At 41.7% G+C, this 19,567-nt stretch overlaps 1 protein-coding gene and 2 non-coding genes across 3 annotated transcripts; all 3 read right to left on the bottom strand.

The window, feature by feature from the left end:
- Positions 1-7,235: 7,235 nt before the first annotated feature.
- Positions 7,236-13,728, bottom strand: Rps3 (ribosomal protein S3). The gene is made up of 7 exons (XM_046441994.2): positions 13,584-13,728; positions 12,150-12,280; positions 11,245-11,338; positions 10,674-10,768; positions 8,612-8,799; positions 7,969-8,165; positions 7,236-7,311 (listed from the first exon to the last, which is right to left on the bottom strand). The coding sequence occupies exons 1-6, from the start codon at positions 13,611-13,613 to the stop codon at positions 7,972-7,974; spliced, it is 732 nt and encodes a 243-aa protein (XP_046297950.1). The 5' UTR covers positions 13,614-13,728; the 3' UTR covers positions 7,236-7,311; positions 7,969-7,971.
- Positions 8,272-8,416, bottom strand: LOC124091268 (small nucleolar RNA SNORD15). The gene has a single exon (XR_006851314.1). It is a non-coding gene; the product is annotated as a small nucleolar RNA SNORD15 (small nucleolar RNA).
- LOC124091269 (small nucleolar RNA SNORD15) lies at positions 12,643-12,785 on the bottom strand. Its single transcript, XR_006851315.1, has one exon. It is a non-coding gene; the product is annotated as a small nucleolar RNA SNORD15 (small nucleolar RNA).
- Positions 13,729-19,567: the final 5,839 nt, after the last annotated feature.

Below are 19,567 nucleotides of genomic sequence, written 5' to 3'. Positions count from 1 at the left end.
GTGAGGATTCAAACCTGGGCCCAGCCTTCTCCAAAGGCTGCTCTCTCCATGCTGCCTCACCCAGGCTCTGCTAAGGAAACAATCTTGTTGAGCACACCACAGTTGTATAGAAAGAAGTAGAAACTACCATCAATTCCACCCCGAGAAATCCTGGTCTGATAGGATATTGTCTGCCCTTGAGCCTCCAACTAGATGAGGTCAGACATGGTTTAAGCCCTTAAAGAGTGAGGCTCACCAGAAAATAATCAGAAGGGAACACACCAAGTGTTCTAATCTCCTAGGACTTATTGGTTAGCTAGAGATCATACAGAGAATCTCCTTGGCTCCGATTTCCCTGCCCTTTGTATCCAAGGCTGACTCTTGAATGAGAAAGCCTGTTACCATTCTCTAGGAAGCCAGACCATGAAAATCTTAAGCATAGATAGACCCCTTAGCCATGCAGAGTATTTTGTTTTGTTTTTGCAGTACTAGAGATTGAACCCAGGGGTGCTCTGCCACTGAGCTACATCCCCAGCCCATTTTTTTGAGACAGGGTGTTACTAAATTGCCCAGTCTGGCCTAAAACTTACAATCTTCCTGCCTCAGCCTCCCAGGTAAGTGGGAGTAGCTGGGATTGCAGACATGCACCAACACACCCAGCAGCCATGCAGGTTTAACATGCTCTCCCAGTTGAGAACAGAGGCTTAATAGAACCCCCAGACCCAAATCTAGTTGTTGAGTTCTAGCAATTTATAATTGATATTTTATGTTATTCTTTCTTAGTAGTCTTTTAAAGAACAATAACCAAACTTGTATGTTAAAAATAGAATGGGGCTGGGACTGTGGCTCAGTGGTAGAGAGCTTACCTAGCACGTGTGAGGCACTGGGTTCGATCCTTAACACCACATAAAAATAAATAAATAAAGGTATCGTGTCCATCTACAACTAAAAAAAAAAAAAATTTTTTAAATATAGAATGCAGCTCAATTTATCTTGCAATTACCATAGATTCATAGGATTTTTATAAATTTAAAACACATCAAGATTTTGACACTTATACCATGAAAGACTATTTCATCATTATAAAAATTATTTCATACGATTTAATCCAAACTATGCTAGACAAGACTAAGATAATAATGGAAGGATGACGGTATTACCTAGAAGGAAGATGCAATAGTAAAAATGAAATCATCACTATCATATCATCCTTCAATTTCCTTATTGTGTTTCCCAAAGTGTTGTATCATCTTTTAGAAGTCCAGAAACATCAACTGATAATTCAGGATTTCTTATTTTTCTAGTCATAATGAAAAAAGAGAAGAAAATTGAGAGAGGACATCATATAAATCAGAAAACGAATGTAGACACATAGCAGCACTCCAGAATGGTGGTGCAATATTCACATAAACAAAAATATTTCTTAGATTCATTTTGGTAATGAATGAATTATTTCTAAATACACAAAAAATGGTATTTTCATCCAGTTTAATCATAATAGGAAGATTGTATTGCTCTTTTTGTAACAAAAACCTGGACCATCCTGTTTTGCCAAAAAGTGGTGTGACAATATTTTTTCATCTTTACAGTTACTATGCATCATAATTTACTAGGTACAATTCATAGGTAGAGAAAGGCTGAAAGCAGTTGTGCCCAAAGTGACTAGAGGGAAACAGATGGGATAGAGAATTTTGTTTTTAATACTGGGGATGGAACCCAGGGGTGCTGTACCACTGAACTTCAACCCCAACCCTTTTTATATTTTGAGACACAGTCTTGCTAATTGCTGAGGCTGGCCCTCCACCTTAACAATCCTCCTGCCTCAAGCTCCCAACTTATTGGGATTATTGGCATGTGCCTTGTACCTAGTTAGATATTTTTTAAAACTATGGATTGATCATTACAATTGGCCTTTTTAAGTCTAAAACATGCTTTATAATTAGGGAATAAAGAAAATGGTTGCCATCTCAATAAAACTACGAGCCATCAAAAATTTCAAAGTATTATATGCTGAGGATACAAGTGCAAACACAAAACAGTGAAAGCAATGATAAATCAGAGCCTATTAGAGATGTATTTGAAATCTGAAATCAGTAGTTACAAGATGAATATGTTCCAGTTTCATGCATGGCAAACTACTTCATTGCATTTAAGGGACAGTGCTCATTTTATCTCCAAAGACAAGGAATACATGAAATTATCTGCTGTTTTAATTTACATGCGCACACATGTATCTTCACATAGATATTTATGAGTGAAAGCCTTAAGGAAATATATTTCACATACCATAAAATTCATCCATTTAAAAGGTCCAGTAATTTCTAGTATATTCAAAAATATGCTGTATTTGTTAAGATTTGAATAGTTTTTAGTATTTGAATGCCTGTTAAACCTTGCAATTATTTTTTACTATCACTCTTAGTTCTGTAAATCATTTGTAAAATGACTTACAACATAAATGGGGGTGTCCATTGCACCAAAACAGTGAACAATGATGACCACCTTTCCTGGTATGTTGAGGGAAAAACCATAGAGTCAGCAATCTATTTCCTTTAAACCACCCAAGCAGGAAAGCAGCCCTAGTATTGTGCCTATTCTCTCCTTTTAAAAGGAAAATATCCTCAAACAAGAAGACCAGGGAGCTCTGTCTTCTCTAGGCAATTTTGGATGCAAAGATTTAGCTCTTTGGCTCACCACACAAAGGGCTGAGGAGCAGATTGCTCAGGACAGTGGATGGCCCACCAGGGAGAGTGAAATAAATCTATCATAGTATACTCCCTGCTCAGTGAACAAAGGCCCAGCTGCACCTGGCCAGGTTAGGCTATTGATAAGTCATTCCTAACCTAAGATTTCATGTGACTCGTTCTCAAATCAGAAATGAAAATTTTGATATCCTAAATATTTTCAATGCCTAAGAGAAACTGCCATCCTCCTAAGATATATACTGCATGAGTTAAACTGTCAACTAAGGTTAGTAATGTAATCTGCCTGTTACAGGAATGCTGGACAGATTAAATGAGATGTTAACAGGATATAAATTGTTTCCTCACCGCAGCCATGCTGCTTATGTTATAAATGTATTTTTTTTTTCTTTTTAATACTTTGTAGACTGTTAGGTGCTTTACTCTTTTTTTGGTTGTCAATGGACTTTATTTATATGCAGTGCTGAGAATCAAACCCAGTGCTGCACGCATGCTAGGCAAGCATTCTACCACTGAGCCATAACCCCAGCCCCTATAAATGTAGCTTTGGTTAACAGAGAAAGAGCTGGTAGACAAAACAGTAAAAACAATCTTTGAGGTTGAAAATGCTGATTCTCAATGGCACCTAAATATTTTTATAATTCGGTGTTGGCAAGCCCCACTTTGAAATGTAACAGCTGCACTTGTACATAGCAACATGGGAGTTCAGGAGTCATTAGACAGCAACTGGGTCAAGGCATGGCAAAAGGCATAATTTCCCACTTATAATATGGGTACATCGATACCTGCCTACCTGTGACCCTTGAACAACACAGGTTTGAACTACATAGGCCCATTTGTTTATTTATTTATGTGGTGCTGGGGATTGAACCCAGGGCCTTGTACATGCAAGGCAAGCACTCTACCAACTGAGCTACATCCCCAGCCCTTCCATGGTCCACTTATACATAAAACTTTTTTTTTAAGATTTGTGAGAACTTGTAAAAGCTTGCAAATGAACTGTGTAGCCTATGAATATTGAAAAAAATTAAGACAGGTATGTCATGAATACATAAAATATATATAGTCTACTTTATCATTACATGAAATACAGTTGTCTATTACAAAGTTGAAATTTATTTTTAAAAAACTTAGAAACTATACATGGTATAAAGATGTAGCACTAGTCAGGTGTGGTGGCACACACTGTAATTCCAGGAACTCATGAGGCCAAGGCAGGAAAATCAGATTCAAGGCAATCCTCAGCAAGTTAGTAAGGCCTTAAATAATATAACAAGAATTTGTGTAAAATAGATAAAAAATAAAAAGGCTGGGGATGTGGTTCAGTGATTAAATGCCCAGCCCGTGCGGCGTGCGCACACTCACACACACCAAAGTCCAAAAGATGCAGTATTAAATAACTGCATAAAATTAACTAGTTAATACTGTACAACTGTAATAATTTCAGAGCCATGTCCTGTTGCTCTTTCAGGGAGCTCAATTATTGCCCCACTTAAAATGCCCTGAAGTGCTTCATTCTTGAATGAATGAATGTTATCTACAGTAAATTCCTTTACTGCAGTAATATAATAATATGCAAAACGTGTTCATTGTTTATGTTATCAGTTAAGGATTTATAAAGCTTTTAGGGAGTCAAAAGTCATACTGGGACTTTTCAACCACATGGGGTGTCTCTAATCCCGACACTGTTCACAGGTCAACTGTAGAATAACAGCACTTACTGGGCACTTGCTGAGTTAGGCAGCGTACTGCATGCTAAGAGCTCTACATGCAGTCTGGAGTAGGCAGAGATGTTAATTGATGTGTCCTGCTCACATAAAAAGTTGTGGACTGGTATTGAATTGACTGGCTTAAAGACTAGGGTTCTTAACTATTGCTATTATGTCTCCAGAAATATATTTTATGTGGAAAGGCAGACCCTAGTCAGATATATATATTTTATGTGGAAAGGCAGACCCTGAAACTTCTTGGCCCTCCCCTTGGAGATATAGTTGTGGGGAGGCTCCACAAATAATCACACTTCACTGTGTGCTCCAACAGACTTTGTGATAGTGACAGTTTGCAAGCCCAAATACTTCCCCCTTTAAAACCCTTTCCCCACTGTCCTCACCACATTTTCTATGCTTCTCCTGGTTCTATACACTGATGGTGCAATTTTGGTATTCAACCTTCACTTGCCTGGAGTCTTGTAAGATTTCACACATCCAGGTGCTCTCTCCTTGCTTATGGACAACTGATTTAGCCATGCAAGTCCTGCAACCTGTCACCAGCTGCCAAGAATCCTAACAACCTAAGATCTAAGAGCCTGACAGTAACCTATTAGTGGAGAGTCCACAATAGGCCTCAGCACTTGTCTTCATATTGCCTCATTATCACCAGTGGGATCCAAGGACAATTTTACAACAAAACTTTAGCTGCTCAGCATTAATACCTTACCTATTGTGGGGACAGAGACCCTGTGCTATAACGCTCGGCCATCATCATCATCATCATCATCATCAACATCACCATCATCATCTGCAGTTTTCCCTATGTACCAGTTCAGTAAGTTTTGTTTCTTCCTCTCCAAGCTGCTACTTACAGCAGTCTTGTTACAACATCACCTGCTGGGAAGTTTATTTTGTCCCACAAAGAACTTCCAATTCTAAGTGGATTGATGAGGTTTGCAGAAAAATCATCAGGAAAGTAATTTACCACTACATACAAAGATCTGTAACTGGCTGTGCCAGTACTAAATGCAAAGGTCTCAGATGACAACTGTCTTAACCTGTTTGCATCACCCAGTTCTCTATGAATACTCCAATTAGTTTTAACACTTCACTACAAATAATCATGTCTCAACTACATCAGCACAGGCTAAGAAATAATAGGAATAAAGCAGCTTAGCTTAGTGAAAATATTTGGACTTTTGATAATAGCTCAGTGGGACAGCCCTTAACCAACATGCTCAAGGACCTGGATTTGACCCCTAGCACCACCCAAAATACAATAAAACCCCACCAACATTTTTAGCAAAATTTGCAAAACACCTAGTGTTACCTACAAGGGATAAATAAAACTTTCCCAGTTCTGGTGGAAGAGCGAAAGAGCTGCCTGTCAATTTTGGGGGCAAGCACACAACCATTTTACATATGCAGTTACCCCCACAGGCAGTCTTTACAATATCTCACTCTCAAATCTTCCCAGAAACCTTTCATCAGTTGAGAAGGCTCATTCTTAGGATAATGTTCACCCCACTTACTTTTGTTAAGTCAGGTTTTAGTTTCTAGACATAAGGTATTACAAAGTAAACTCACCCAAGGCCAGTAAATGGGTCACTACCACTTTAGTTATGCCAATGATTAGAGAATTCAGATGTCCGTACAGGTTGTGCTTGCTATCCATGGGTTTTATGTTCAACCAACCACCGATGAATTAATAAAAATAGATTATGCTTATACTGAACATGTATGGAGTTCTTTTTAAGGCATAAATAATCTAGATGATATAAAGCATATGGGATGATGTGCTTAGATTACATATGAATATCATATGCCATTTTATTGAGACTTGAGGTCTTTGGGGGTCCTGGAACTAATCCTCTACAGACATACTGTGTAGGCATTAAAGGTTCTTCCACAAGGGGAAGACATGTCTGCAAGACAAAAAGTTCTAGAGATACGTTGTACAACAACGAATGTACTTATAACACTATAGAAGTGTACACTTAAAAATGGTTAAGATAGTAATCTTTATGCTGCATTTGACACAAGTTAATGGGGAACATGGATACAGATGTCCTGTGAACACCATTTAATTCAGTGAAATATTAAGCCCTTACCATAACAATGTACAATGCAGGTGCTCATTCGACTCTATATAGTTAAGACAACCAAATGATCAAACAGCACTTCTGAGGCAATCGATGGAACCAAGTTTTTTTTATCACCAGCCAGATAGCATTTCCACCAGGATGATGGAGCCACCTGACTTGGCCTCCCATCCCTATAACAGCTGTCATTAGGAAGCTGTATGTAGTGGTAAATTACTTTCCTCTGTGACCAATCAAAATGGTCTACCAGTCTTGTAGGATTTTTCAGCCAACTTTACCTTCACCAATTTCACCTAATCAAAAACATCCAATTTCTCACAAAATACAGTCACTGGTAGCAAATATTTCTAAACAGATAAAACTGTAGACAATTTAGGTGTTTTTAATAGTATTCCAGGCTATAGAAGCTAACTGCATAGGACTTAGGATGTGGACTCTAATGACAGTTTTACACTGCTTAAGGCAATTCACTTCTAAGATTTAAGCACAATAGCACAGTCAAATCCCCTTTACACTTCCAAACCAAATTCTTCTTCTAAACCTGTAATCCTGAAACATAATTAATCAAAGTGCTGCCTGCCAGCTGTCAATCTTCACAATCTCATCTTTCTCTGGTTAGCTCTGCTTGGTTCCTCCAGTTCTGGCCCTTTGCAAATACTGCAAATATGGCTTAAACCAAAATGATATGTTCAACAGTCCAACATAACTCAGCTTGAATAGTGGACAGAAAGTCTAGTCAGGCCTTATGTCTTTGTACAAGAAGATTTTATTAAATGTCTTAATAACATCCAGACTCCAGATACAGCTGCCAAGAAGACCCTGAAACCAAACAGAGCACATAGTAAGTGACACTGTACCTCAGTATCAAGTTCCTTCACTTATCAAATAGGTTCACACTCCCACTTAGGTTCACATTAAGATTAACAATACAGGAAGGCATAGTGGTGCATGCCAATATCCCAGTGACTCAGGAGGCTGAGGCAGGAGGATCACAATTCTAGGCCAGCCTCAGCAACTCGCCAAGATCTTAAACAACCTAGTGAGACCCTGACCCAAAACAACAATAAAAAAAGGGCTGTGGATGTGGCTTGGTGATAAAGCACCTCTGGGTTCAACTCCTAGTACCAATAAGAATAAGAAGCAGCACCACCACCAAGAGACAAACAAAACCCTCAGATACATAAAGGTTGCCTGTTAGGGAGCTGCTGAAGAACACCAGCCAATTACTAACAAGAGTGCCTTGAAAATCTTGAGCAAGTATTTCAGATAACAGTAAAAGTAGGATCTTCATTCTTAGATCAGCCACCCCAACAGAACTGTGAATTAAATGGGCCCCAGATTCCAACTTAGTCAATCTCCAGAATCCAATTTTATTCACCAAGTGCTTATTATCAATTTGATACCAGTGTACACATGCGTGATCATGCATATGCACACACACACGCACAAGGAATAGGAAGGACCCTGCAGACTTACCTGTTATGCTGTAGGGACTGGCTGGGGCATGGCAGGGGGCTCTGGCTTCCCACCCTTCTGTTCTGAGATGGGGGTGGTAGGCAGGATCTCATCTTTGGGTTCCACGATGCTCACATGGTCAGGCAAAGGCTTCTTAGGGCCAATCTTACCACTTGGGTCCCAGGGCAGCATGATCTTCACTTTGATGCCCAGCACACCTAGAGGACATCAGACAGGAACTAGACAGTGCTTCACCAACACCCCCCTCACACACACATACAGGATAGAAAAGAGCAGTTTTCTCGAGCACCATTGGATCTGGCCCCTTCTCAGACAAATGCCTCTAAATCAATCAATGAACAGGACACTTTTGCAAAAGGAACCCTGCACAGCACCACAGAACGTGGCACTGACAAGGACCAAGAGCAGGATGTGACCTTTCTGACTCGTCATCATATCATCACTGAAGGGTACAGAGAAGACTAAGACAAAAACAAAGCAATGATCAACAATGCAAATTTTACATCCATGCAGCTAATCAATAAACCCAAGGAATACTAACATGCCCAGCTATTTCCAAGGTAAATCCCCACAAACACTGAGGTTGTTTATGGAAAACCACATCTGCTTATGCTCTTTGCCCCAAACATCCCCAGCTGTTTACCCTGTCTAAGAAGCACGTGGCGCACAGCAGTATCGACATAGTAGTTAACAGGGTCCCCGCTGTGGATCATCAGGCCATCCACAAACTTCATGGATTTAGCTCTCTGTCCTCGGAGTTTCCCAGACACCACAACCTCACAGCCCTTGGCTCCACTCTCCATGATGAATCGCAGCACACCATAGCAGGCCCTTTAGAAGAATAAAAGAAACACACTTCTGTTATTAACAAATACAAAATTCATCTAACCACTCCAGTAAGTTAAAAAAAAAAAAAAGACCATCTCTCTTATCTCTAATGATCCTTTAATGAAGAGCAAATGAGATCACATTCTGACCCCCCCCAAAATAGTAATTCTCTTCTATTCTTCTCATAACTAATCTTAGGCTAATTTTCCTTAGGGAATTAATGTTAAGCTCCAAGCAACAAAGTGAATTCCAACCGTACCTGCATATCACTTCAGAAGGCTTTATAAAAACCAAACCCTGATGGCTCTGGGGTGGCAAAGCTCAAGGCATTTTCAAAAGTGGTCCCTAGGTAGTTTTCACATACAACAAAAGTTGAGAACTATACTTTAAAACTCCACAAGTACAGCCAGGCACATTGGCACATGCCTGTAATCCAGAGACTCACGAGGCTGAGGTAACAGGATCCCAAGTTTAAGGCCAACCTCAGCAACTTAATAAGGCCCTAGATAACTTAGTGATACTGTTGCTAAATGAAAATTTAAAAGCTGGAGATGTAGCTCAGTGGTAAAGCAACCCTAGGTTTAATGCCCCATGCCAAACAACAACAAAAAAACACATAAACCCGCTCTTAATAACTTAGGGTTCTTCCATGGTTTACTGAAATATTCAACCTCTACAATTCATACTCAGAAGTGATCAAGAGTACTATATGGGAACCTGGCTGTCTTAATATCAGAGTGCTGGAAAAAACTTTAGGTCTATAAAACTCAATCTTTAAAATACCTGCCCTTGCTGCCCAGTCTCATCCATTGCTTTACACCATATGAGATACCAACTGGATTATTAACCATTTCCCACTCTTTCTCAATCTCATTCAATCATCACAACTAAGGACAATTGGCATAATGACCTTTATTTAAAGGAGATCCAACGGTCAGAGAAACTAGGTTGCAGAACTTCCAAGTTAACTTTAATGTCAACAAAAATCACATGGAAGGCTTATTTAGACAGAGAGCTGGGCCACACACACACCCAGTTTTTCATTCAATGGGTACTAGATAGAAACAGTTTTTATTTCTAAGAAGTTCCCAGTGATGGCAGTAATGTTAGCCCAGAAATAAAACTTCAGGAACACTGTTATAACAGCGAACTGGCACTCAAATCAGGTGTCTTTTCCATGTCCTTGACTATATTACCCAATCCCACAGACCAACCTTCCTATAGCAGAACATTCATGTCATTCCTGAGCTGAAAAACATTCCTTCCTCCAGGGCTCTGTAGTCAAGTACTGTCTAAATTCCAAACAACAAGGGGAAGACACTCCACAAATAGTCAAACTTCACAAAGAGCTTGTCAACCAACTCCCTATTGCCCTTTATACCTTTATCACTTCTCATTGTCCTAACTATAGTTTATAGAGATTAAGTGTCTAGATTTTATGCTGTCTCCCACCAGGACTGTGTTCTCTTCACAGCCCCCATAAGGGTGAATTCATTAGTGGATTTGCATGGCTTCTAGCTGGCTTGAATGGAGGTATCCTACAGGTGCCAAAACACACTTATTGCCTGTAGATACATAACACCAGCCTAGTTAATACAAATTACTCCTTAGTGAGTGGAGGCTGAAGTTCTATTTCTATTCTACTCTCAAAGTACGCAGAACACTTCTCCATTACAGCACTGACCACACTTTATGGCTTTTGCTTCTTTACTAATCTTGTCAGCCTACCAGTTCAGCAATGGCATGGATTATCACTATCTTCAGAGACTAGATGATCCTATCACTTTTAGAGTTCATCTGCTAAATCAACAAAATAGTAGATACCATATTCTGATCCACACAAAGAGTACATGACCATCAAGTTTCAGGACACTCACCTCCGTACAGCAAGCCCTCCTAGGAGTTTGTATCGCAGAGACTCTGCCTGGGCAATGGCACAGAGACCTCTTGTGGCCACCTTTTCAGCATAAAGCTTTAAAGAAAGCAAGACACATGCTGTTACCTTCACTATTTCCAATTATAAGCCAGCACAATCATCTTTTTCCTACACCATCATATATTATCATTGTAATATCCCTGAAGAACTGAAGCACTTCTACCCACACATGTTACACAGGTACATAGTGACACAGATCTCGTTGTGTTCCCACCACTGGCTCACCCTAAAGCCACACTAGGAAGACCAATGGGGTAGCCAGTCTATCCTGTGTTACCTTTTCTATACTCAAGTGGAATATAAAAATTCTTTAGCCATCAAATTAGTTGAACAGACCTATAAAATTAAGCCCACTACTGATTAAGAACTTTAACAAAACACAATATTTGTAATACTCAATAAACACAAATACATTAAAGTTTCAAAGGTTACATCAAAGTTTTTTTAAGTACCATTCTAAAGAGCCATTTCCAAGTCCATAATAATTTCTGGCACAAACCATGACCACTCACCTCTACACTGCCCTCAGGGAAGCCAAATCTCTTCTGAACTACCGCAGTCAATTCCCGGATCCGCCGCCCCTTCTCACCAAGAACATTCTGTGTCCTAAAGGAAAAAAGGTGACAATTCATGATTCTCACAAAATCCTATACCTAACTTCAAATCTTATGACAAAATTCTAAATGTAGCTTTGAGTCTTGCACTTATGCTTTTTTTTTTTTTGGTGGTACAAGGGATTAAACCAAGGGGTGTTCTACCACTGAACTACACCCCCCAACCCCACCCACCCCTTTTAGACAGGGTTTCACTAAATTGCTGAGGGTCTTGCTAAGTTGCTTAGGCTGCCTTGAACTTGGGATCCTATGTGACTGAGTCTTTCAAGCTGCTAAAATTACAGGCATGTGCCACTATGCCCAGCTTAGAAAGTATAAATTTTAAATAACAAGAACTAAGATAAAAATTTTTAAAACCAGCTTTTAAAAAACTTGCATCCAGGGTGCAGCCAAGTGGAGGACAAACAGTGCCTTCCCCAGTTCTCTAGCAGTGTCTGTTCCTGTCTGTCCATTTGGCTCAGAGCTCTGGGAGGGTAGAGTCGTTCCAGGATTCTCCCAGACTCAGCATGAGAAATGTCAATAAAGGACCATTGGCTAACCAGGTGCAGTGGGGCACACCTGTACTCTGGATGATCCTATGTTCAAGGCCAGCCTGGGTACTGTAGTGAGACCCTCTCTCAAAAAATAATGAAAAATGACATAGCTCTGTGGTAGAGCACCCCTGGGTTCCATCTCCAATACTGATGGGGGAGAAAAGCATTCACCAAGGCCAGATTCATTGGTTGTTTCCAAAGTTTACACAGAATAAGTCACCTCAGTATATATAACAATCATAGGTAATGACCAATCAAGTGAGTTTTTACCTGGTAGCTAAGATAATGATTTCTGTCCTGGTTGGTGTAACTCGGACCTCAACTCCAGAGTAGCCATCTTCAGCCAGCTCCCGAGTGAGAAACTCATTTAATTCAGCTTTGAAGATGCCATCAGCAACAAACTAACACCACCACCACCAAAAAAAGAAAAAACAAGTTAAAAATTAGGAAACAAGTAAAGGCTTACATTCCCCTGAACTGGTCTAGTTTATCAGTCAATTAATCACTCATTACAAAGCAACACTTCCAACAAATAACCCATCAATCATCCTATTTTTGTTGTTGTTGTGTCAGGGACTGAACCCCAGGACAGCTTAACCACCTAGCCACATCCCCACAATTTTTTTTTTTTTGAGACAAGGCCTCACTAAATTGCTGTGGCTGAGCTGGAACCTCAGCTTCCTTGGTTGCTGGAATTAAAAGCATGTGCTATCACATTCAGCTAATTCTCCCAACACTCCTATTCCAACAGCAATACAGGAACCCTTCTCAGACAAATGCCTCTAGGTCATCTTTACTTGGTTTCTTCTACCAGGGTCCTTTAAACTGCCACAGAACGCAGCACAGAGTAGGGCCGCATGGCCAAAGATGAACCAAGTCAGACTCGTCATCATCTCTTCATTGAAGGGTTTAAAAATTGGTACTTAAACACGTAAAATAAAAAGCTGCTCTAAAGTGTTATATATATATATATATATATATATATAATTAAGCACTGCGGGGACACCTAAATAACTTGTCAAAGGAGCAGTGTGGGCTGAAGATAGCAGTCTCACATGGGGACTGCAACTTGGTCGCAAAAATCCCAGCCATGTTCACCTGGTCTTAACGTACTTGTGAACTGATCTAGCAAATTCTACTCAAAAGAGCATGACGGATTTAATTCTAAGATCGATAAAAACAAACCGTCTATTTCCAAAGCTAATGACTTTTACAGCTCTTTACTCTGGGAATGACACAAAAAATTCAACCCGAGAATCTCCAGGAAGGAGCAACTATCAGTAGCCTCTCCAACTGAGGGCTCTGGAGTTATAGATACATTGAGACACTAAGCAAGGAAACTAAACTACACTGTTATCGCTCCTTCCCAAAGCCATGGGATGAGATGTGACGCCTCATGCCCTCTAAATGCTACGTTTACTATTTTGTCGGCCTAAGAAATGCTCACAAGCTCCTTCTCCCGGGCAGGTGGGGCGCCCAGCTAAGTCGGGAACTGGCGGAATCTGTATCTTCCCCAGCCACACTGCGCTCGGCCGCCGCGGGCCTCGCCCTCAATCCACTGCCATCCGCAGCCCGCGGGAACGCAAGGCGGCCATAGCCACTTCCTGGAACAAGGCATGGAGCTGTGGGTCTCTCAATAACACCCCAAGAAATCCTGGGCCCGTGCATCCCCAGAGTTTCCAGTCCTCGGGCCCAAAGGCTCACCTTCCTCTTCTTGGAAATTTGTACCGCCATCTTGCCGCCGCAAGCCCCGAAAAGAAAGGAAGTCTGGAGGGCGGAAGTGAGTATAAAGGGCGCGAAGCGACGACGAAAACACTGCGCGACGTCGACGCCGGCGGGCGCTCATGGGAAATGCAGTTTCACGTAAAGAAGGCTTTAAGAGAAGAATCGTAATGGTGACACCTGTAGGCAGAATAACAGAACTGCAGGGCAATCTGGAGTCTAGTTCTCACCGCTCGCAAACAACGTGTGGCATAGAGATGGAAACTACAGGTATTAACTCTCAAAGCAACAGAATTTGATCAGCGGAACCCTGGTTCCTACACATTCTGGTCCACAGTAATGAAAATCTGCCGGAAGCCCTTCAATGAAATTTATTCAAGCACCCCATCTTCTCCAATCTGTGTCCATTTTCTCTGTTCTAAATGGATAATAATACTTAACATTTATTAAATTCTCTAGGAACTGTTGTGTGATTTTTTTAATGTTATTAACTCATGTACCCCTACCTCACTTTCATAACAATCCATTAAAATTTGTATCGGACAGAGTAGTGGCTCGCCTGCTCATTTTTTTCAGCCAAAAAAAAAAAAAAATCCGTTTCGATTTATTATGAAAATGTCTAGCAAGGTGCAGTCACACACACCTGTAATCCCAGGGGTTTGGGAGATTGAGGCGGGAGGATTGCAAGTTCGAGTCCAGCCTCAGCAATTTAGCAAGCTCCTGTGTCAAAAAATAAAAAGGGCTGGAGATGGTAAAGAACCCCTGTCGCTTTTGTTTTATTTTTTTTTTTTAAAGAGAAAGAGAGAATTTTTTTTTTTATATTTATTTTTTAGTTTTCGACGGACACAACATCTTTGCATGTGGTGCTGAGGCTCGAACCTGGTCCGCACGCATGCCCAGGCGAGCGTGCTACCACTTGAGCCACATTCCCCAGCCCCAAGAACCCCTGTCCCTGATAGATGAAAAATGACTTTTCAGTGTACCACGGAACTCACTTCACTTGAGTGAAGTCTCTGGAAGCTTCACTCAATTATTTCCTGGGCTTAGAAACCATTTTGAGTATATTTAATTCCAGCACTAAAACAACTCTGGTGCCAAGTGACGAGACATATTATCATAGACTTAACAGTTCTGTGACAGCTGAGACCAAATGAAGAGGAAAAGAAGGGAATGAACCAGAGATAGGATAGGTGTGGACCTGATGTATCTTGAATGTGGATTGAGGTTGAAGGGAAATTAAAAATGATGCAATGATGCTCTGGCTATTTGAGGGGGAGGGGGGAGGGAGGGCAAATAAATAAATAAATAAATAAATAAAAATGATGCCATGGTGCCGCGTCCGGCCAAGGGAGCCGAGTCCGGCGAGGGACGGCGAGGTTAAAAGACACACAGGACACCAAGGTTCTTCATCCAGGAGTCAATAATAATCTTTATTGCTAACACACCTTTTTTTATACCCCAAGCAGCAGAAGTGGAAAACTACCCAAAAGCAGGAGGGAGGGGGGAGAAATTTAGTTTCAACATCTATTATTGTCAGGTACCGAAACCTCCCTTAACAATAAGTCCATCAGACCAGAAAAGGTCAAGGCATTCCCGTGGGATACATATGTCTCAGACGGACAAGCAGGAACAGAAAAACCACAAGTTCGCCATGGCCTTGTGAGCTGGCCACACTGGCATGCAGAACAAACTAGTGGAGGTAGGGCTCCAGGGGCCAGGGTGGACCTGCTGCCAACAAGTTCCCCTCTTTTGTTTTTTGCATGCCAGTGGGAATCAAGTAGCCCCTGTCTTAGGTCGTTCACAGCCCTTGCGATGCTTACCCGTCTCTGGGAAGGCCCCGATTCCCTGGCTTAGGTCGCACAGCAAGCGTGAAAGTTGCCCGTCACTGGGTACTACAAGATCAGCTCAAGGTGTTATGACCTATCAAGACACTATTGCAGTAAACGTTTAACCGTCTCCACCTACGGGACCCATGACCGTCACCGCCGAATGGCAGATGTGATTGGACCGAGAGATTAGACAGCAAAGATCCTAGTACAGGAAGGCAAGAGGGAGAGGTATGCATAGAGAAAAGATATGGCAGGAGTTCTTCTTTTAAGGAGGACACTCATCTTCGGATCGGTCTGAAGTATATCTCAGAGGGGCGATCATCCATCTTCAAGTGTTGATAGTGAACCTGTATTGGCTTAGAGGCTAAGATATTAATTTGATCCTTAATGAATTGTACTATCTTATTTACAATGCAGGGTCCTATTGCCACTACTAGAAGGAGGCCTAACAATGGTCCCAATAAGGGAAGAAGATAAGGCAAAAATCCATTAAGTCCAGTCCAGAGAGGGTTCTCAAATAATTCCCTCCTCCTTTTTTCTAGGTCTTCTTGGAGTTGTTTAATTTTTGTGCGAACTATGCCAGATTTGTTAGCATAAAAATAGCACCTCTCCCCAAGGGCTAAACAAATTCCCCCTTGATTGGCAGTAAGCAAGTCTAAACCCCGCCTGTTCTGAAGAACTACTTCTGGTAGAGAGTCTATCTGGTCTTGTAAGTCTTTAATGGTTCCCGACAGGGTTTGCACATCATCTATAAGCTGTTGAGATAGGCGGCGGTAAGAATGTATAGCCGTACCCAATCCTGCCGTGCCTGTACCCACAGCAGCGGTTATTCCAAGGCCAACAAGGAGTGGTAAGGCCTGCACAACTCTCTTGTGTCTTCTAACTAAGATGTCTAGGCTAGGAATGGGTAGGGGTTCATCTCCTGAGATAATCATGATATCAGGAAGCAGTAATGCCAGAACGCAACCACCAGTCCAATTTGCTGGGAGCCTGGGAAAAGCTAAATTTCCACCACACATAAAAACTGTACCATTAGGGGGACAAATGGGCGGAGTAGGTGAGGAGTAATTCTTTATTAATGAGCAGTTTCCAAAGGAAGAGACTCCAACATCAACATCATAGGTATTATTTTGCATCATGCCTAGAAGGCATGACATAAAACCACCTAGAGGCTGCACCTTAAAGGGCAGCCCAGATTGACATGTGTTGTCATCATCAATGGTATAATTGATGGGAACCGCCAATGGCATGACTGCACCTGCCGTCATGCAGAGCCAGCAATCACCAGCAAGGGTAGGGTTGGAACTGTTAAGTAAAGAAAAGGTAGTTTCTAGGATATCTAATATATTGGCATCTAAATCAGGAAACTGGGATTTGGGCAATATCAAGGGGTGGTATGTAGGCTTAGGGATCTCCGGCTTTAAAAGCTTAATCACCTGAAGGTGTTTGATAGCATCAGTTGGTCCCCCTCCATCAGAGACTCCGATAGGGGCCTGCATGGGCCAACAGGAAGGTTTACCCATGACGCCCTCACATCCCGCCTCCGTTAACCGAGTCGTGATGCCTTCCCCTCCCCGGTCACCAAGAAAAGGAATATAATTATAAGTGGTCCCCCATTCTCCACGGGTGTTAGTTAGGATGGCCTCAAAATATTGTTTTCCTTGATTATTAACACAAATTGAGGCTGATGTATAACAGGAGATGTGCATTGCCGGGGTGTAATGACAAGTGGCGGGACAGCTTTCAAGAGTCTCAGTCGGATTAGGGAAAACAAGTCTGGGCTTATTAACATATATCCATTTTGGTTGCTTAAATCCTCCAATGTTTTCATTGAGTTCAGCCACCATGTAGGCTACTTTAGTCCCACAATCAATGCTCTGGATATAACCAGAGGGGGCCGAGTGCCGGGGCCCTCCCTTACACTCACAAGGGGCTCCAAAAAGATATTCATGAATATTCCCAGGTGGGGGGTCAAGCCCTCCTTCAGCAAACCTGTCCAGAAGGAATGCCACAAGAGGGGTCCAGCTCATGAGGTGTGTCTCGGCACTCACTTGAAGGGGTGAGAACAACAGCGGCAGGATCAGCCATCTTGGGAACTTCATTTTGTCTTGAATTTTCATTCACCGGTTTGGTGCAGCGCTCCGGGATCCAAATGGGCTTCTCAGTTCCTGGGGGAAAAACACATACAGCTCCCCTCACTCTAGCTAAGAGTGGAGCCGGGGGTTGCCACTTTCCGGTGGATAAATCTTTCCACCTTATTTGAGCATCTTGTACAGTGGGAGGGGAAAAGTGGCGTTGTGCAGCTGTGTGCCCTCCAGTGTCAGTGAGTAAAAAATTTAAAGTAAATAAGGTTATGCTTAGAAGTGCTTGTGGTCCCTGACAATTCCGGTATATTTTCCCCTCTTTTGTTTTTTGTAAATAAGTTTTTAAATGTTGATGGGCTCGTTCCACGATAGCTTGTCCCTGTGGATTATAAGGGATTCCAGTCTTATGATTAATTTCCCATTGGGTGCAAAACCGTTGAACTGCCTGGCTTACATATGCGGGACCATTATCGGTTTTGAGACATCATGGGGTGCCCATGGAGGAAAAGGCTTTTAGAAGATGACTGATTACGTCCTTAGCCTTCTCTCCAGTATGTAAGGTGGCAAAAATGAAGCCAGAATATGTGTCAGTGGAAACATGTATAAAGGAGAGCTTACCAAAGCTAGGGAAGTGTGTAACATCAGTTTGCCAGACATCATTAGGTTGTAGTCCTCTTGGATTAACCCCAAGGGAAGGAGAATGAATAAATGGTGCACAGGTTGGACATAATGAGACAATCTGTAAAGCTTGGTCTCGTGAACATCCTGTGTGGAAGCGTAAAGACTGTGCATTTAAATGAAATTTGTTATGGAATTGTAAGGCCTTATCATATTTGGTCGTCACACAGGAAAGGCCAACAGCATGAGTAGCAGCGTCTGCTTTTGCGTTGCCCTCTGACAAAGGTCCAGGGAGCCCTGAATGGCTTCGGATGTGGCCAATGTATAAAGGATCTCGTCTAGCCCAAATGAGAAGCTGGACTACCTGTAGTTGTTCTGTGATGGTGGATTGCTTTCCAATATATGATGTTGTTTCTATGACTAGAGCCAGATTGGCTACATATAAGCTGTCAGTATATACATTAAGAGGAATAGAACTATAGACTTTGAGAGCTATGATTAAAGCTTCAACTTCTGCCTTTTGGGCCGACTGACCTGACACAGGTTGTCGGAGAATTTGAGATCCATCAAAAATGACGGCAAATCCATTTTTGGCCCCATCTGTATATACAGTTTGGGCCTTTGGAATAGGTTCCCTTTTCATAATCTTTGGGAAGATAATGGGACACCTTTTAAAGCCCTCCAAAAGTCTATGTTTAGGGAAGTGATTATCAATCTGACCCTTGAAGTTGCACAGGAAAAGACACCAAAGGTCATGTTCTTGTTGTAACTTGTGTATCATATCTTGAGTGTAAGGTTGAATAAGTATGTCAAAGGTTTTTCCAAACAATGCATCACCCAAATATTTAGCCTTCCAAATTAAGTTAATAACTAGCTCATAAAAGGGAGTCAGTACCCGGGGGTTAGAAGCCGGCAAGTGGACCCAATAAATGGGACCCGTTTGCCAGAACACTCCTGTGGGAGTAATTTTAGAAGGTAGAACTATAAATGACAAGGGCAGAGAATAATCTATCTGCGTAATCTGCATGTCCTGTAGAGCCTCTTCTATTAGCCTCAGTGCTCGTAAGGCTTCTGGTGTAGGTACTCTACACGACGTAGGAGAAGGATCTCCTCGCAAGAGGTCATACAGGGGTTTGAGCTCTCCAGTTGGAATATGAAAGGATGGGCGCAGCCACTGTATTTCTCCAAGGAATGTCTGCCACTGATGTAAAGTTTTGAGCTGATTTATCTGGAACTGGGGTCTCTGGGGAAAGATTTCTATGTTATTAATGATGTATCCCAAATAATTGTAAGGGTGTTGAAATTGCACCTTTTCGGGTGCTATGACCAGCCCTGCCCCTTTTAGAAGGGATTGGAGGACTTCATAAGATTGAAGAAGCCTTTCTTTCTTGGGCCCTGCCAGTAAGATGTCATCCATATAATGAATGAGGTAGAG

The sequence above is a fragment of the Marmota monax genome, unplaced genomic scaffold, assembly GCF_021218885.2.
Source record: "Marmota monax isolate L192 unplaced genomic scaffold, Marmota_monax_Labrador192_F-V1.1 WCK01_AAM20220418_F8-fsc00068, whole genome shotgun sequence".
In the NCBI taxonomy this organism is placed as follows: domain Eukaryota; kingdom Metazoa; phylum Chordata; class Mammalia; order Rodentia; family Sciuridae; genus Marmota; species Marmota monax.
The sequence above is the reverse complement of the archived record's forward strand: the minus strand, read 5'-3'. Positions and strand labels throughout refer to the sequence as shown.